Raw genomic sequence first — 19,254 nt, 5'->3', positions numbered from 1 at the left:
ATAATTAATAATAATAAATAAATGAATGAGGAAACCACGGAGTAGTAAAGTGCATATGAGGAGTTGTACAAAGTGTAAATCAAGTAATACAGTGCTAGTGCAAAACAGCTCCAGTAGTTGTCATCATAGATCCATGGTGTGAGTATATATAATGGTATAAGGGCACAATGGAACAACATGCCGAAACGCGCGTTGGGGAGGACGCCATCCTGGAGAGTGAGACCTACATTGCACTTGTAGGTCCTATTACTTCTCCATTTTTGGATTGATCTTCCACAACTATATATGGTCTCTCCTCTCTTTCTAATATATAGCTAATGTTGCTCCATTGTGCCATTATATATACTCACACCATGGATCTATGATGACAACTGCTGGAGCTGTTTTACACTAGCATTTTATTACTTGATATATACTTTGTACAACTCCTCATATGCACTTTACTACTGGAGTTGTGTTGATGCAAAAAACAAGAAATACAAAAACTTTCGGTAACATAACATTGGTGGTGGCGTAATAGAAGCAGTTAGTAAGATATAAATGAATAAAGTAGTAATGTAGCAATTAATGCACTTACAAAGTCAGTAATATAACCCACAAATACTGATGACACTGCATAATGACATATTATAACATGCAGTTGTATAAGTGCTGATTACAGATCAGGTAGACATCTTATCCAGATCAGAGAATTTCTTATCAATTGCTTAACCCCTTAACGACTGCCTATACACCTTTTAATGGTGGCAGTTAAGGGTACTTATGCCTCTGTGCTGCTTTTTAACGGCGCTGAGGAATAAGGGTAGAGTGCTCCCCAGAATCGGAATTTCTCTGGGGTCTCGGCTACTGGGGGTAGCTGAGACCCCAGAGAGCATGATTTGTGGAATCATGATTCGTGGAGCATGATTCATGGAATAACGGCAACCACAAAAAAAAGTCTATTTTCCATTTAATTTCTCTCTTAGAAGAAAGAGAAATGGGGTCTCCCCCATTCCCACCCTCCTGGGTACCTCTGCTGTCGCCGCATCCCCCCGTGAAGTCCCCCATGCTGCCGGCATCTTCTTCCAGGAAGAAAATGGCAGGCGCCTGCGCAGTGCGCCCGCCGAGATCTGGGCTAAAGTTGGGCTTAGAGTTGGGCTAAAGTTAGAGTTGGTTTAAAGTTAGGGTTGGGCTAAAGTTAGTAATAGGGTTGGGCTAGGGTTGGGGCTAAAGTTAGAGTTGGGCTAAAGTTAGGGTTGGGGCTAAGGTTAGGGTTGGGGTTAGGGTTGGGATTATGGTTAGGGTTGGGGTTAGGGTTGTGTTGGGGTTAGGGTTGTGGTTAGGGTTAGCAGTGTGTTGGGGTTAGGGTTGGAGTTAGAATTGGGAGGGTTCCACTGTTTAGGTACATCAGGGGGTCTCCAAACGTGACATGGCGCCAAAATTGATTCCAGATAATTTTGCGTTCAAAAAGTCAAACTCTGCTCCCTCTCTTCTAAGCCTTGCCGTATGCCCAAACAGTGGCTTACCCCTAGATATGGGGTATTGGCGTACTCAGGAGAAATTGCACAACAAATTTTATAGTCCATTTTCTCCTGATACAATTGTGAAAAAAAATTGGTTCCAAAGTAACTTATTTGTGAAAAAAATATAATGTTCATTTTTTCCTTCGACATTGCTTTAGTTCTCGTGAAGCACCTGAAGGGTTAATAAACTTCTTGAATGTGGTTTTGCGCACCTTGAGGGGTGCAGTTTTTAGAATGGTGTCACTTTTGGGTATTTTCTGCTATATTGACACCCCTAGACTAACTTCAAATGAGAGGTGGTCCCTAAAAAAATGGTCTTGTAAATTTTGTTGGAAAAATGAGAAATCGCTGGTCAACTTTTAACTCTTATACCGTCTTAACAACAACAAAAAATGTTTCCAAAATTGTGCTGATGTAAAGTAGACATGTGGGAACTGTTATTTATTAACCAATTTGTGTGACACCACTCTCTGATTTAAGGGTATTAAAAGTTTGAAAAGAGCAAAATTTTCTACATTTTTGCCAAATTTCCACTTTTTACATAAACAAATGCAAATCATATTGAAGAAATTTTGCACTAACATGAAGTACAATATGTCACAAAAAAACAATCTAGAATCAGTGGGACACGTTGAAGCATTCTAGTCCTATAACCTCATAAAGTGACAGTGGTCAGAACTGTAAAAATTGGCTTGGTCATTAAGTACCAAATTGGCTCTCTCACTATGGGGTTAATGCAAGTCAGGTAAATATCTGACAACAAGTATATAGAGCCTCTCATATATCAGGATTTGCTGTAGGTAAAGTAAATGAAAGAGAAAGATTACACTAATTAAAAACTAAATAAAGTGCACAGTAGCTGGTATGATATAACACCAAACGGCAAACACCATCAGTAACACCACGACGCGCGTTTCGTCTTCTTCACAAGGACAATGAAAACTTGATTCTTTAATCCAGTATAAATTATAGTTATTTTTCTTTTAAATGTTTTTTTTTAAATAAAATTTTAAGAAATAGTTCCATAACCTTTTAATTTTTATTTTTTTGCATTGACGGAATTACAGGTGGGCTTCGTTTTTGTCAGGTGACTTTACGTTTTTAGTTGGGACCAGTATTAACAATTTTGGGGAGAGATGCGTTGACCGCAAAAATGGTAATTTTTAAGTTTCCATTTTTTTCTCTTTACACTTTTTATTTTAATGGGTTAATTTTATATTTTTTTAGATCAGACTTTTACAGATGTGATAGTATCGAATATGTACATTTATTTTTTCTTTCTTTAGTTTTGAAGTGGGGAATGGGGAATGCTTTAATAGACTATTTTTTTATTTTTCCATTTTTGGGGGGGGTTTGTTTGCACTGTGAACTGTGGTATATAGAGCAAATGATGATCTCCTATGAGGTCCAGCTGGAGACAGACTTGGATAGCTCCTGGTTATCTCTGGAAGGCAATGATTGGACCGATGGTGCACGTTCTCAACCGCTTCTTTATTCAAAAGGGTACTGTAAAGACTCGCTGCCTGAATCTGTGGGGATCCATGATCATCAGTAATCAGTAAGTTCTCATCTATCTTGTGGATATCCACCAGACACCTGGTGTCTCCCTCCTCAGAAGAAGCTGAGGCATGGGAGATGTTGGTGGGATTCTCCTACTTTACAGTTTCTTTACCTGTAACTTTACAATATCTCACCCTCTTCCCTTGAAATTATATTCATAGAGATCTAGGAAGCTGAGACATGAGGAGGTGTTTCCTCCTAGCTGTCACCTGGATGCCTTGGAGGACATTGCTCTTTGAGATTCATCTTGCAAAATATAATGGTACAAAATACCCATTCATTAGGACATCTGAAGTTCTCCTTAAGCAATGACTACAATAATAAAGTGCAGTTTTTATTGGATTTTACAATCAATGATGAATAGAGTTGAGCAAAAGATGTGAAGAACTCTTCTAGGTAGCCAGTCACTGCCTCCTCCTTTGCCTACTTGTCGGTGTAAGCTGACTGGAATGAGGTTCGTGGGATGCAGTGAAGAGCCGAAGGCAGAGAAGGGGTTAACAGGATTTACTACAATAGTTATGGAAGTACAAGAAATACTATGCGCAGGGAGATGAAATCAACAGTGGGAAAATGAAGGAACACTGAGCGCAACAACAGGACTTGCACAAAAACACAATATTTGGAAAAAGGTGTACGAAAAAGAGATAACTTATTGAATCACAGAATCATAGAATCGTAGAGTTGGAAGGGACCTCCTGGGCCATCTTGTCCAACCCCCCTACTCAAAGCCGGATTCGCTAAATCATCCCAGACAGATGTCTGTCCAGCCTCTGTTTGAAGACTTCCATTGAAGGAGAACTCACCACTTCTCGTGGCAGCCTGTTCCACTCATTGATCACTCTAACTGTCAAAAAGTTTTTTCTAACATCTAATCTGTGTCTCTTCCCATTCAGTTTCATCCCATTGCTTCTAATCTTTCCTTGTGCAAATGAGAATAAAGTTGATCCTTCTACAATGTGACAGCCCTTGAGATATTTGTAGACAGCTATTAAGTCTCCTCTCAGTCTTCTCTTCTGCAAGCTAAACATTCCCAAATCCTGCAACCTTTCCTCATAAGACAGGGTTTGCAGACCGGTCACCATCCTGGTCGCTCTTTTCTGAACTTGCTCCAGTTTGTTGATGTCTTCTTTAAAATGTGGCGCCCAAAACTGGACACAATATTCCAGATGAGGTCTGACCAAAGAGGAGTAGAGGGCAATAATGACTTCACGTGATCTAGACTGTATGCTTCTGTTAATACATCCTAGAATTGCATTTGCCTTTTTTGCTGCTGCATCACACTGTTGACTCATATTCAGTCTGTGATCTATTAGAATACCCAAGTCTTTTTCACATGTGCTGTTGCTTAGCCCTATTCCTCCCATTCTGTACATGCTTTTTTCATTTTTATTGCCCAGATGTAGCACTTTGCATTTTTTCCTGTTAAAAAACAGTTCTTGTTGGGGGAGGGGTGGAATATCTCCCGCCTCTGTCGTAGATTGTGGACAAAGTCTCTGGCTCTGTTACGAAAGAGCAAAAAGCACTGTCTCCCAACCGTGAGGATGTATCCGGGCTCGCTGGGTTTGAGTATGCTGGAATGTAGAAACAGCCTCTTTTGTTGATTCCTCCAGAATGGCACAGAACACGAACAGCACGCGTACTCACAGGCCACGGCGCACTTTGGAAACAGTAGTTAGGAGCAGAGCGAGTCAGATTATCTTTCACTGAGAGCGGGAAGGAGCAGTCCAGTAAAGGAAGGTCCTGGGACAGCTCAGTAAGGACAAAGTCAGTGGGCAAGTCAAACTACTGGGGGATAGATGATGAGGAGTTAGCAGTCAGAGCAGTGGGGAGGGAGTCAATCTTCTCCTTGTTCTCCTGTCGCCTTCCCGCCAAATCTCCCTCATTCCCACGCTCAACCACTTTTATCTCCCTCATGACCCCTGCTGTCCAGTGCAAAGGTCCTCCCCACTCAGAAGATTCGTCCCCCGGCAACAGTGGTGACATTTCCGATAGTTCGGGCCCCAAACAATAAAAGTACACATATTTGGTATTGCCGAGTCCGTAACGACCCGCCCTATAAAACTGTCCCATTAGTTAACCCCTTTAGCGAACCCCTTAAAAAATAAAAATAAAAAACGAAGCAAAAAATAATGATTTATTATCATACCGCCGAACAAAAAGGGTAATAACGCGCGATCAAAAAGACGCATATAAATATGCATGGTACAGCTGAAAACGTCATCTTGTCCCGCAAAAAACGAGCCACCACACAGCATCATCAGCGAAAAAATAAAAAAGTTATAGCTCACAGAATAAAGTGATGCAAAAATAATTATTTTTTATATAAAATAGTTTTCATTGCATAAAACCGACAAAACATAAAAAAAGACCTAAATGAGGTATCGCCGTAACCGTACTGACCTGAAGAATAAAACCGCTTTATCAATTTTACCGCACGCGGAATGGTGTAAACGCACCCCCCCAAAAGAAATTCATGAAACGCTGTTTTTTGTTCATTCTGCGTCCCAAAAATCGGAATAAAAAGCGATCAAAAAATGTCACATGCCCGAAAATGGTACCAATAAAAACGTCAACTCGTCCTGCAAAAAATAAGACCTCACATGACTCGGTGGGTAAAAATACGGAAAAATTATAGCTCTCAATATGTGGTGATGCAAAAACTATTTTTACATTAAAAAGCGTCTTTTAGCGTGTGACAGCTGCCAAACATAAAAACCGCCATAAATAGTAAATCAAACCCCCCGTTATCACCCCCTTAGTTAGGGAAAAATAATAAAACTAAAAGAAAATGTATTTATTTCCATTTTCCCATTAGGGTTAGGGTTAGGGCTAGGGTTAGGGCTAGGACTAGGGCTAGAGTTAGGGCTAGGGCTGAGATTAGGGTTAGGGGTGTGTTGGGGTTAGGGTTGGAGTTAGAATTGGGGGTTTCCACTGTTTGGGCACATCAGGTGCTCTCCAAATGCAACATGGCATCTGATCTCAATTCCAGCCAATTCTGAGTTGAAAAAGTCAAATGGCGCTGCTTCCCTTCCAAGCTCTGCCATGCACCCAAACAGTGTTTTACCCCCACATATGGGGTATCAGCCTACTCAGGACAAATTGCAAAACAACTTTTGGGGTCCAATTTCTCCTGAAAATTGGGGGCAAAAATATCATTTTTGTGGAAAAAAATTATTTTTTTATTTTCACGCCCGGGCTGTTATGATTGAGTCACCGAGGAGGAAAAAACAAAACACAAGCTCAGCCCAGAAAATCAGAGAGGTTGGAAACTAGCGGATTGCAGACCCCTAATCCTATCACACAACTAGCAGTAGCCGTGGAGTGTTCCTACGGTGATCCTAGACACCTCGTCACAGCTGGGGATCTAAATAAGCCTAAAGAGAGAAAAGAAAAAACTGACTGCCCCAGAGCAGACCCCAAAGCAATAGGCAGCCCCCAACATATAATGATGGTGAAACAAGATGAAAACACTAACACAGATAGAAAGATAGGTTGAGCAAACGATGGGGACCAAGCTAACTAAAATGGACAGGACAGAAAAGCTGCTGTCTGCAATCCGAGAAAACCCTGCTAAAAATATTACCAACACAACTGATAAGCAAAAAGGACCCTGAAGTCACTAGACTTCAAACCCTATATCAGCACTCAGAATATTCTGAAAGCAGAGCAAAAGAGAACACTGATCAAGGAATAAGAATCCAGCACACCCCCAGCCGGGCATGGCTGAACTCAAAAAACAAGGTAAACAAAACCAAAACTAATAAGTTCAATAGCAGAGCAAAAACTTATTTTTGGGAAGCAGGAATCAGACTGGTCTCCAAGAATCTAGCAGAGAAATCAACAGCCACTCAGAAGGGCGTTGGTTGCCTTATATCCAGTCTGAAGTTCCCGTTACCCAGTCACAATCCACCTGATCAGGTGTTTGGTTTCTTTCATCAAAATCAGCCTCACTATCTTCCTTCACCAGAAGAGGGAGATCCTCGGACACAAAAGGTGAATGAACAGATGAGCTCACAACAGTACCTACCCCTTGAGGAGGGGTCACCGAACCCTCATCCAAGCCACCAGGCCGATCAGGATGAGCCCGATGAAAAGCACGCACCAATCTTTCGGCATGAATACCAGAGGCAGAGACCCAGGAATTATCCTCCTGACCATAACCCTTCCACTTAACCAAATACTGGAGTCTCCGTCTAGCCATACGGGAATCCAGTATCTTCTCTACCTCATATTCCATGTTACCTTCAACCAAGACAGGGTCAGGAGGTGCCGCCATAGGAACCACTGGTTCATCAAACCTCTTCAACAAGGACTTATGAAACACATTATAAATCTTAAATGTGACAGGAAGAGCCAACCAAAAAGAGACCGGATTAATAATCTCCAAAATCTTGTAAGGTCCAATAAATCTAGGTTTAAACTTTGGAGAAGCCACTTTCATAGAGATATTCTTTGATGACAACCAGACCATATCACCCACGTTAAACCGGGGACCAATGGTCCTATGCCGGTTAGAAAACCGCTGGGCCTTTTCCTGGGAAAGAGAGAACTTATCCACCACTTGGTCCCAAATCTGCTGCATTCTTTCCACCACAGTGCCAACCCCTGGACAGGCAGAAGACTCCACCTGCCCTGAAGAAAATCGAGGATGAAACCCAAAGTTACAGAAAAAGGGTGACATCAAAGTGGCAGAACTAGCTCTATTATTTAAAGCAAATTCGGCCAAGGGTAAAAATGAGACCCAATCATCCTTATCAGCAGATATAAAACATCTCAAATAAGCCTCCAAAGTCTGGTTTGTTCTCTCCGTCTGCCCGTTGGTCTGAGGGTGAAATGCAGAGGAGAAGGACAACTGAATTCCCAACTTGGAACAAAAGGTCCTCCAGAATCTAGAGACAAACTGAACTCCTCTGTCCGATACAATGTTCTCAGGAATCCCGTGCAAGCAAACCACCTGTTGCAAAAACAAGGGCACCAACTCTGGGGAAGATGGCAACTTAGGGAGTGGTACAAGATGGACCATCTTAGAGAATCTTTCACAAATCACCCAGATAACAGTCATCCTCTGAGAGACAGGCAGATCAGAAATAAAATCCATTGAAATATGGGTCCATGGCCTCCTGGGCACCGGCAAAGGCATCAACAACCCTCTAGAACAAGAACAAGGCTTAGATCGGGAGCAAGTCCCACAGGACTGCACAAAATTTCTGACATCACGAGACAAGGCAGGCCACCAAAAAGACCCACTCACCAAATCTCTAGTACCAAAAATACCTGGATGACCAGCCAACGTGGAGCAATGAACCTCAGACATCACTTTCCTCCTCCACTGGTCAGGAACATACAACCTACCACTGGGACAACACTCAGGCTTATCCTCCTGAAACTTATCCAGAGCACGTCTCAAATCAGGCGAGATGGCAGAAAGAACCACCCCCTCACCTAAGATGGTAGCAGGCTTGGTCACAATAGGAGAATCAGCCAAAAAACTCCTAGAGAGGGCATCAGCCTTAACGTTCTTAGTGCCCGGAAGAAAGGAGACCACAAAATCAAAACGTGTGAAAAACAAGGCCCACCTGGCCTGTCTCGGATTCAAGCGTTTAGCCGACTCAAGGTAGATCAAATTCTTGTGGTCAGTGAGGACCACAACTTGATGTCTAGCTCCCTCCAACCAATGTCTCCACTCCTCAAATGCCCACTTCATGGCCAACAGTTCTCGATTCCCCACATCATAGTTGCGTTCCGAAGGAGAGAACTTTCGGGAAAAGAAGGCACAGGGGTTCATTTTAGATGTTACAGGATCTTTTTGGGACAAAATGCTCCTGCACCAGTCTCTGAAGCATCCACCTCCACCTGAAATGGAAGTGAGACATCGGGTTGTCGCAAAACCGGAGAAGAAGTGAACCTCCGCTTCAGCTCCTGAAAAGAAGAAACAGCCTCTGGAGACCAATTCAGCAAATCAGCGCCCTTCTTAGTCAAATCAGTCAATGGTTTGGCAATAACAGAAAAATTGGCTATAAACTTACGATAAAAATTAGCAAAACCCAAAAACTTCTAGAGAGCCTTCAAAGAAGTGGGCTGCACCCAATCATAAATGGCCTGTACCTTGGCCGGGTCCATTTCAATAGTTGACGGAGACAAAATAAATCGCAAAAATGAAATCCTCTGTAAACCAAAAAGACATTTCGATCCCTTAACATACAGGGAGTTTTCCCTCAAAATCCGGAACACAGTCCGAACATGTTCCACATGAGAGTCCCAATCCCTGGAAAAGATCAAAATATCATCCAAATAGATGATCAGAAACTTATCCACAAAGTCCCGGAAAATATCATTCATGAAGCACTGGAAGACAGAAGGGGCGTTAGTGAGCCCAAAAGCCATCACCAGGTACTCAAAATGTCCCTCCAGAGTATTAAACGCTGTCTTCCATTCATCCCCATGCTTAATGCGAATAAGATTATATGCCCCCCTGAGGTCAAGCTTGGTAAACCAGCAAGCACCTTCAACTCTAGAAAATAGGTCAGAAATCAGGGGTAACGGATACTGATATTTAACAGTAATTTTGTTAAGGGAGCGATAGTCAATACAGGGCCTTAATGAACCATCCTTCTTGGCCACAAAAAAAAACCCAGCACCCAAGGGTGAAGAGGATGGTCTAATATGACCCTTCTCCAACGACTCCTTAATATAAGAACGCATAGCCACATGTTCGGGTACAGATAAATTAAAAAGTCGACCCTTGGGAAATTTACACCCCGGACTCGGCTCAATTGCACAGTCATAACTCCTATGAGGAGGCAAAGACGCAGACTCATTCTCACTAAACACATCATAAAAATCAGCCAAATAGTCAGGAACCTCATGCGACTGGGGAGAGGTGGAGAAAACAGGAGTGTCACTAAGAGCACACCGACAACCCCAACTCACCACAGACACAGATTTCCAATCCAAAACTGGATTATGGATTTGCAACCAAGGGGAACCCCAGCACGATGGTATGATGCAAATTATGCAACACCAAAAATCTGCAATTTTCTTGATGGTCTTGGGCGACCCGCATTACCACCTGGGTCCAAAACTGAGGTTTATTCTTCGCCAAAGGAGTAGCATCAATACCCCTCAAATGAATAGGTGTCCGCAGGGGTGTCATAGGGAAACCACAATATTTAGCAAAATCCAAATCCATTAGGTTCAAGGCCGCTCCTGAATCCACAAAGGCTTTAGCAGAAAATGTGGACAGGGAGCAGATCAGAGTAATTGCCAGAAGAAACTTAGGTTGTACACCACCTACAGCAAATGTGAGTGCAAAACGTTTCTCTCGTTTAGGGCAGACAGAAATAATGTGAGAGGCATCTCCACAGAAAAAACACAGCTTATTACGCCTTCTAAATTCCTGACGTTGCGCCCTAGACAAAACTCTATCACATTGCATAGGTTCAGACATTTGTTCAACAGGTGGCAGCATTTCCCATGTAATTTTACGTTCACGTAAACGCCGATCAACCTGAATGGCTAATGACATAGAATCGTCAAGACCAGAGGGAACAGGAAATCCCACCATAGTATCTTTTACGGTTTCTGACAAACCCTTCCGAAAGAGAGCTGCCAAGGCACCATCATTCCAAGTGGTGAGGACCGCCCGCTTTCGGAATTTTTGACAGTACAGTTCTGCAGAATCTTGACCCTGGCTTAATGCCAACAGGGTCTTTTCAGCCTCATCAATCGCATTAGGTTCATCATACAACAACCCCAAGGCCTGAAAAAATGCGTCCACATTAGTTAGAATAGGATCATCTGGTACTAAAGAAAACGCCCAATCCTGGGGATCGCCGCGCAGCAAGGAGATGACAATTTTAACCTGCTGCGCAGAGCTCCCCGATGAGTTAGGCTTCAAGGCAAGAAATAATTTACAATTATTCTTAAAATTCAAAAATTTAGACCGATCCCCAAAAAACACATCAGGAGTGGGAATTTTTGGTTCAGCAGCGTGTGAATGAGCAAGATAGGCAGAAATTCCTCGCACTTCAGCAGCAAGCTGCTCCACATGATCAGACAATTGCTTAAACTCCATCAGAAAAAAAAAAAATATTCCTCCTACGGCCTCAGAGAAAAAGAGGAAAAAATATACACAAAAAAAAAAATTCTGACACTTTTTTCTTTTTCTTTTTTTTATTTTTAACAATTCCTTCCTGCTTTTGAGTACCCTAGAATCTGCGGTATGGCTGGTGATTCTGTTATGATTGAGTCGCCGAGGAGGAAAAAACAAAACACAAGCTCAGCCCAGAAAATCAGAGAGGTTGGAAACTAGCGGATTGCAGACCCCTAATCCTATCACACAACTAGCAGTAGCAGTGGAGTGTTCCTACGGTGATCCTAGACACCTCGTCACAGTCGGAGATCTAAATAGGCCTAAAGAGAAAAGGGAAAAGCTGACTGCCCCAGAGCAGACCCCAAAGCAATAGGCAGCCCCCAACATATAATGATGGTGAAACAAGATGAAAACACTAACACAGATAGAAAGATAGGTTGAGCAAACGATGGGGCCCAAGCTAACTAAAAAGAACAGGACAGAAAAGCTGCTGTCTGCAATCCGTGAAAACCCTGCTAAAAATATTACCAACACAACTGATAAGCAAAAAGGACCCTGAAGTCACTAGACTTCAAACCCTATATCAGCACTCAGAATATTCTGAAAGCAGAGCAAAAGAGAACACTGATCAAGGAATAAGAATCCAGCACACCCCTGGCCGGGGATGGCTGAACTCAAAAAACAAGGTATGCAAAACCAAAACTAATAAGTTCAATAGCAGAGCGAAAACTTATCTTAGGGAAGCAGGAATCAGACTGGTCTCCAAGAATCCAGCAGAGAAATCACCAGCCACTCAGAAGGGCGTTGGCTGCCTTATATCCAGTCTGAAGTTCCTGTTACCCAGTCACAATCCACCTGATCAGGTGTTTGGTTTCTTTCATCCAAATCAGCCTCACTACCTTCCTTCACCAGAAGAGAGAGATCCTCGGACACAAAAGGTGAATGAACAGATGAGCTCACAACACCGGGCGTTATAAACTTCTGTGAAGCACTGGAGGGGTCAAAGTGCTCACCACACATCTAGATAAGTTCATTTGGCGGTCTAGATTCCAAAATGGTGTCATTTGTGGGGGGGTTTCCACTGTTTTGGTACATTAGGGGTTTTCCAATCGCGACATGGTGTCCGATCTCAATTTCAGCCAAAAACGTCAAATGGCGCTGCTTCCCTTCCGAGCTCTGCTATGCGCCGAAATAGTGGTTTACCCACACATGTGGGGTATCAGCGTACTCAGGACAAATTGCACAATAACTTTTAGGGTCCTGTTACCCTTGGGAAAATAAAAATTGGGGGTGAAAAAAATCATTTTTGTGGAAAAAATATGATTTTTTAATTGTACCGCTGTACGTTATAAACTTCTGTGAAGCCCTTGTGGGTTCAAAGTTCTCACCACATATCTAGATAAGTTCCTTGGGGGGGTCTAGTTTCCAAAATGGGGTCACTTGTGGGGGGTTTCCACTGTTTAGGTACATCAGGGGCTCTCCAAACGTGACATGGCGTCCGATCTGAATTCCAGCCAATTTTGCATTGAAAAAGTCAAACGGCGCTCCTTCCCTTCTGAGCTCTGCCATGCGCCGAAAGAGTGGTTCCCCCCACATATCAGGTATCAGCGTACTCAGGACAAATTGCACAATAACTTTTGCAGCCAGTTTCTCCTGTTACCCTTGGTAAAATAAAAAAAATTGAACCTGAAGTATTTTTTTTGTGAAAAAAAGTTCTTTTTTTTTTTAAATATTCAAAAAATTCCTGTGACGCACCTAAAGGGTTAATAAACTTCTTGAATGTGGTTTTGAGCACCTTGAGGGGTGCAGTTTTTAGAATGGTGTCACTTTTGGGTATTTTCTATCATATAGACCCCTCAAAGTGGCTTCAAATGTGATGTGGTCCGTAAAAATAAACTGGTGTTGCAAAAATGAGAACTCGCTGGTCAATTTTTAACCCTTATAACTTCCTAGCAAACAAAAATTTTGATTCCAAAACTGTGCTGATGTAAAGTAAACATGTGGGAAATGTTACTTATCAAGTTTTTTGTGTGCCGTATCTCTGTGATTTAAGGGCATAAAAATTCAAAGTTGGAAAATTGCTAAATTTTCAAAATTTTCGCCAAATTTCCGTTTTTTTTGACAAATAAACGCAAGTTATTTGAATGAAATTTTACCACTAACATGAAGTACAATATGTCACAAGAAAACAATGTCAGAATCACCGGGATTCATGGAAGCGTTTCAGAGATATTACCTCATAAAGGGACAGTGGTCAGAATTGTAAAAATTGGCCCGGTCATGAACGTGCAAACCACCCTTGGGGATTAAGGGGTTAAACTGCAGGTTTTTTCCATGCTAGCAGTGCAAGGGATAATCTGTGACACTTTCTTTCTCCAGGTGAAGGAAGCACCCTGTTGTCTTTTTAAGGGGTTTTGCATGAAACAGCTTTTGACTATTATTTGTGTATGGGCCATTTATGTACTTGTACAAGTTAGTTGTGTCTCCCCTTACATGTCTCTTCTCAAGGCAAAAGTATTGTAATTATTTTAGTTTTTCCTCATGACTATGATCTTCCATGACCCTAATCATGTGCTGTTATTCAGTCTGAAATCTACAAGTTCACCCAGATCCTTCTGTGCAAGTGACTCTCCTAGTTTACTAGTTTTCATATGATGCCTGCATATTATTTGTGCACACATACATAACTTTACAATTTTCCATATTAAACCTCATCTGCCTCGTGGACGCCCCAACACTCAATTTGTCCAAGTCAGCCTGTAACGTATGCACATTTTCCACTGTCCGCACTCTACCACATAGTGTGGGGTCAAATAGAAACTACAAAGAGAGGACAGAAATAAGCAGAAAAGATAAGAAAGAAATTCTGGAAGACTTTACTTCCCCCCATTCTGTTATCATTTTACTCTTATTAGAGAACTCACATTGAGTTAAGATTCCGGACACGGAAATCCACAAGGTGATGACGAAGGTGAGGAAGAACATGATGATTCCGCCTGATTGGAAAACAAGCAAAATAATGACATTAGGATCAATAGAAGATGAATGAGAATCAGACAGCGGGGTGTAAGGATTCCAGGAGCCTGACCACCACCCGGAGCCGGGACACCACTCTCCTGAAACGCCCCAACCTACAGATCATACAAGGAAAACTAGAAGTCTTCACGATGTTACATTGTGCCGCCATTGTCCAGGCCCGGATTGGCAATATAACCAACCGGGCATTTTCCCGCTGGGCCGCTGTCACGTGGGCCGCGGGCGGCAGCGCCCGATCATCTGGCCGCTTGCCAGCTGCTGCAGCCACTGTTGCTCCTGCCGCAGGCCCTCTGCGGGCACGGCGGTGATAGTTTCCAAGTTCCTCCCGCACTGCAGGGAGATAAACCGCCACACACCCCATCCTCGCCTTAGCATGAGACCCCCCCCGCCCCGCCGCCACTCACAGCATCGCACTCGCTTGCCTGCTGGCTCGGTTCGCAGGACCTGTGATGAGGTCACAGGAGGGGAAAGTCAGGGGGTCACATGATCAGGAGCCTTTGTCCAGACCCCCGATCATGTCACCCCTGACTCCGCCCCTCCTGTGACCTCATCACAGGTCCTGTGCGCTCAGCCCTGCCTCTACTGTCTGCAAGACTCTGCTTTGCTGTTGTCATGGTGCTGGTTGAGGTAAGTATGTGTGGGGTCAGGATTTACTGTGTGGATGTAGCAGAGCTGTGTGTACGAGGTGCACAGAGCGGAGCCGTGTGTGTGCGAGGTGTACGGAGCGGTGCCGTGTGTGTACGAGGTGTACGGAGCAGAGCCGTGTGTGTATGAGGTGTATGGAGCGGTGTCGTGTGTGTACGAGGTGTACAGAGCGGAGCCGTGTGTACGAGGTGTACGGAGCGGAGCCGTGTGTGTACGAGGTGTACGGAGCGGAGCCGTGTGTACGAGGTGTACGGAGAGGAGCCGTGTGTATCAGGTGTACAGAGAGGAGCCGCGTGTGTACGAGGTGTACAGAGCGGAGCCGTGTGTACAAGGTGTACAGAGCGGAGCCGTGTGTACGAGGTGTATGGAGCGGAGCTGTGTGTGTACGAGGTGTACGGAGCGGAGCCGTGTGTGTACGAGGTGTACGGAGCGGAGCCGTGTGTACGAGGAGTACGGAGAGGAGCCGTGTGTATCAGGTGTACGGAGAGGAGCCGCGTGTGTACGAGGTGTACGGAGAGGAGCCGCGCGTGTACGAGGTGTACGGAGAGGAGCCTCGCGTGTACGAGGTGTACGGAGCGGAGCCATGTGTGTACGAGGTGTACGGAGCGGAGCCGTGTGTACGAGGAGTACGGAGAGGAGCCGTGTGTATCAGGTGTTCGGAGAGGAGCCGCGTGTGTACGAGGTGTACGGAGAGGAGCCGCGCGTGTAGGAGGTGTACGGAGAGGAGCCGCGCGTGTACGAGGTGTACGGAGAGGAGCCGCGCGTGTACGAGGTGTACGGAGAGGAGCCGCGCGTGTACGAGGTGTACGGAGAGGAGCCGCGCGTGTACGAGGTGTACGGAGAGGAGCCGCGCGTGTACGAGGTGTACGGAGAGGAGCCGCGCGTGTTCGAGGTGTACGGAGAGGAGCCGCGCGTGTACGAGGTGTACGGAGCGGAGCCGCGCGTGTACGAGGTGTACGGAGAGGAGCCGCGCGTGTACGAGGTGTACGGAGAGGAGCCGCGCGCGTACGAGGTGTACGGAGAGGAGCCGCGCGCGTACGAGGTGTACGGAGAGGAGCCGCGCGCGTACGAGGTGTACGGAGAGGAGCCGCGCGCGTACGAGGTGTACGGAGAGGAGCCGCGCGCGTACGAGGTGTACGGAGAGGAGCCGGGCGCGTACGAGGTGTACGGAGAGGAGCCGCGCGCGTACGAGGTGTACGGAGAGGAGCCGCGCGCGTACGAGGTGTACGGAGAGGAGCCGCGCGTGTACGAGGTGTACGGAGAGGAGCCGCGCGTGTACGAGGTGTACGGAGAGGAGCCGCGCGTGTACGGAGAGGAGCCGCGCGTGTACGAGGTGTACGGAGAGGAGCCGCGTGTGTACGAGGTGTACGGAGAGGAGCCGCGTGTGTACGAGGTGTACGGAGAGGAGCCGCTCGTGTACGAGGTGTACGGAGAGGAGCCGCGCGTGTTCGAGGTGTACGGAGAGGAGCCGCGTGTGTACGAGGTGTACGGAGAGGAGCCGTGTGTACGAGGTGTACGGAGAGGAGCCGTGTGTACGAGGTGTACGGAGAGGAGCCGTGTGTACGAGGTGTACAGAGAGGAGCCGTGTGTACGAAGTGGAGCCATGTGTGTGTACGAGGTGGAGCCGCGCGTGTACGAGGTGTACGGAGAGGAGCCGTGTGTGTATGAGGTGTACGGAGCGGAGCCCTGTGTGTACGAGATGTACGGAGAGGAGCCACGCGTGTACGAGGTGTACGGAGAGGAGCCGTGTGTACGAGGTGTACGGAGAGGAGCCGTGTGTGTACGAGGTGTACGGAGCGGAGCCCTGTGTGTACGAGATGTACGGAGAGGAGCCACGCGTGTACGAGGTGGACAGAGTGGAGCCGTGTGTGTATGGAGTGGAGCCATATGTGTACGGGATGTACGGAGCGGAGCCAAGTGTGTACAAAGCATACGAAGCGTGCTTTTCCCACGGACACAGGAGTACACGGCGGGGCCCCGAGGAGCATTTTAAAACACACACATGACGTTCCACCTGAAGTGATGTGCTGGAAGCTGACCGGAAATGAGAATTTCTTGAGGAGATTGTGTCGGAACCAGGAATGCTTCAGATCCATCACCGTGTGCTCCTCCGACAGCGCAGACAGCAGGATCGCCTTGGAATCGGGGATGCCGGCCATGTGAGCGGATCATGATAGGTTCTGCACCGGGAGGCTCAGGTGGGCACTACAATGGGAGCCGGGCTGCAATAGTATCTTTGTAGAATCTTTCTTTCTTTCTTTCTCTCTTTTTCTTTCTCACTCTGTTCTTTCTTTCTCTCTCTGTTCTTTCTTCCCCTCTTTCTTTTTCTTTCCTCTCTTTCTCTCTGTTCTTTCTTTCTTTTCTTTACTTCTTTCTTTCTCTCTCTGTTCTTTCTCTGTCTCTCTCTGTTCTTTCTTTCTTTCCCCTCTTTCTTTCTCTCTCTGTTCTTTCTCTGTCTCTCACTGTTCTTTCTTTGTCTCTCACTGTTCTTTCTTTCTTTCCCCTTTCTTTCTCGCTCTCTCTGTTTTCTTTTTTCTCTCTCTCTCTGTTTTCTCTCTTCCTTAGTGCCAGTCAGTGTGCCCATAATGCCAGCCACTGTGCCCTCAGTACCAGTCAGTGTGATCAGCAGTGGTAAATGGGTGCGATTAGGTGTGGACATGGGTGTGACTATTTGTGAAATGGGTGTGACTGGGCGTGGCCAAAATTTGCAGCGGCGCGCTGCGTGCGCCGCAGTCTTTGTCCATCTTTCCCTTCTTCAAAAGTTGGGAGGTATGATAGGGGCGGCTATGACCAGGGGGTCTGGCTGCCCAATAGAGAGCAGTTCTGCCAGGAATTCTGTAATCATGCATACAAAAGGGGACAGAGATTTGGGAGGAGTACTGTACCTAAAAGCAATAAATAGGACTGAGCTGAAATCCTGGGCACAGCTGTGACTACATGTTATATAGTCGTGTTAATCTCCTCTCACTTCTTGTAACCTACAAGTGTACAAAGATATTATATAGTCACCATGTGACTAGTGGCCTGTGTAACTTCAGATGCCAGGGCTGAATTTTAGTCCCAGTCCGGCCCTGCCATTGTCCGTTTATGAACATGCAGCTTTTAGTTTTTGTGGGTTTTTTTCTCCTCTTCTTCCATGAGCCATAACTTTTTTTTTTTCAGTGGACATCGCCTCATGAGGAGCTTATTTTTTTTGTAGGACGAATAGTAGTTTTGGATGACAACATAAAATGTAGAATGTAAGCCCGCAAGGGCAGGGTCCTCTCCCTTCTGCATCAATCTGTCATTGTTAGTTTACTTAAGTGAAGAGAAAACCACAATTCTAGCAGTTTTTTAGGAAGGGTTTTTACTTTTTTTTATGTCTACTTTGTGGTAAAAGTGATTTTCCAGGTCGGTATGGTTACAGCGATTAAAAACATATAGTTTTGTTTGGAAATTTATTAACAGAAAGGTTTTGGCTGAGACCAGTCATTTTTCTTTTTTTTGTTTTTCATCAATATACGAGGGCTCGTTTTCTGCTCGCCGAACTGATGTTTCTATTGATATCATATTGGAGAGCAGATGACATTGTGATCACTTACATTGCAGTATTTTAGGGAAATGGAGCAATAAAAAACCTGCAGTTCAGGCACTTCCATTTTTACTTTCTTTACGGCATCTACTGTATGGATTTATACATGTTTAATTGTGATAAATCCGACTTTTACAGATGTGGTGATGCCAAGAATTATTATTATTATTTTTCTTCTTTTTCTTATTATTAATGGTAGAAAAAGGGGATGAGTTAAAGTCCACTAATGTAACTTACAAATAAGGTAAAAAGTCTTAAAACATATGATAAAATGAAAAACACCTAAAACTGCGAGTCACCCCTCTTTTCCCCTCAATTAAAAAATAAAGCTGTTAAAAAATACACATGTGGCATCATCATATCTATAAATGTATGATCTCTCAAAATATAAAATTAATGGACCCAATAAGTAAATATCATAAACAGAAAAAAAAATTAAAAAACGCTAAAATTCCTGTTTTTTTGGTTCTCCACAATGCTGCAATAAAAATGTCTCATCTGTCCAAAAATGAAATCAATAAAAATGTTGTCTCGCCCCGTAACAAGGAAGCCCTCACACCGCTCCTTCTAATGAAACGTTACAGGTCTCCAAAAATGGAGACACAACTCAAATTTTTTTTTTTAACACATTTCCAAAATTTTTTCACCACTGAAATAATAGAAAAAAAATGGACAAGTCTGATATTTCCGCAATTGGACTTATGGAGGAGTATTATATGACCTGGTCAGTTTTACTACTCAATGTACGCTGTAAAAACAATTCTCAAAAACAATATCAAAATAGCAGTTTGTTTTTTTCTGATATTTAACCATGCACTGGCTTGTGGAAGTATTCACCCCCCTCCTTG

General features: G+C 44.5%; 1 protein-coding gene across 1 annotated transcript in view; it reads right to left on the bottom strand.

Annotated features, from left to right (window-relative positions):
* Positions 1-19,254, bottom strand: part of LOC141074353 (fucolectin-like) — a 48,576-nt gene that overhangs the window by 10,053 nt on the left and 19,269 nt on the right. Inside the window, exon 2 of the mRNA XM_073561996.1 lies at positions 14,079-14,150. Coding sequence (XP_073418097.1) covers positions 14,079-14,139 — 61 coding nt within the window. The 5' untranslated portion in view covers positions 14,140-14,150. The remainder of the gene's footprint in view (positions 1-14,078; positions 14,151-19,254) is intronic.

The sequence above is a fragment of the Dendrobates tinctorius genome, unplaced genomic scaffold (assembly GCF_039654945.1).
Source record: "Dendrobates tinctorius isolate UK_male_01 unplaced genomic scaffold, ASM3965494v1 ptg000332l, whole genome shotgun sequence".
NCBI lineage: Eukaryota > Metazoa > Chordata > Amphibia > Anura > Dendrobatidae > Dendrobates > Dendrobates tinctorius.
The sequence above is the reverse complement of the archived record's forward strand: the minus strand, read 5'-3'. Positions and strand labels throughout refer to the sequence as shown.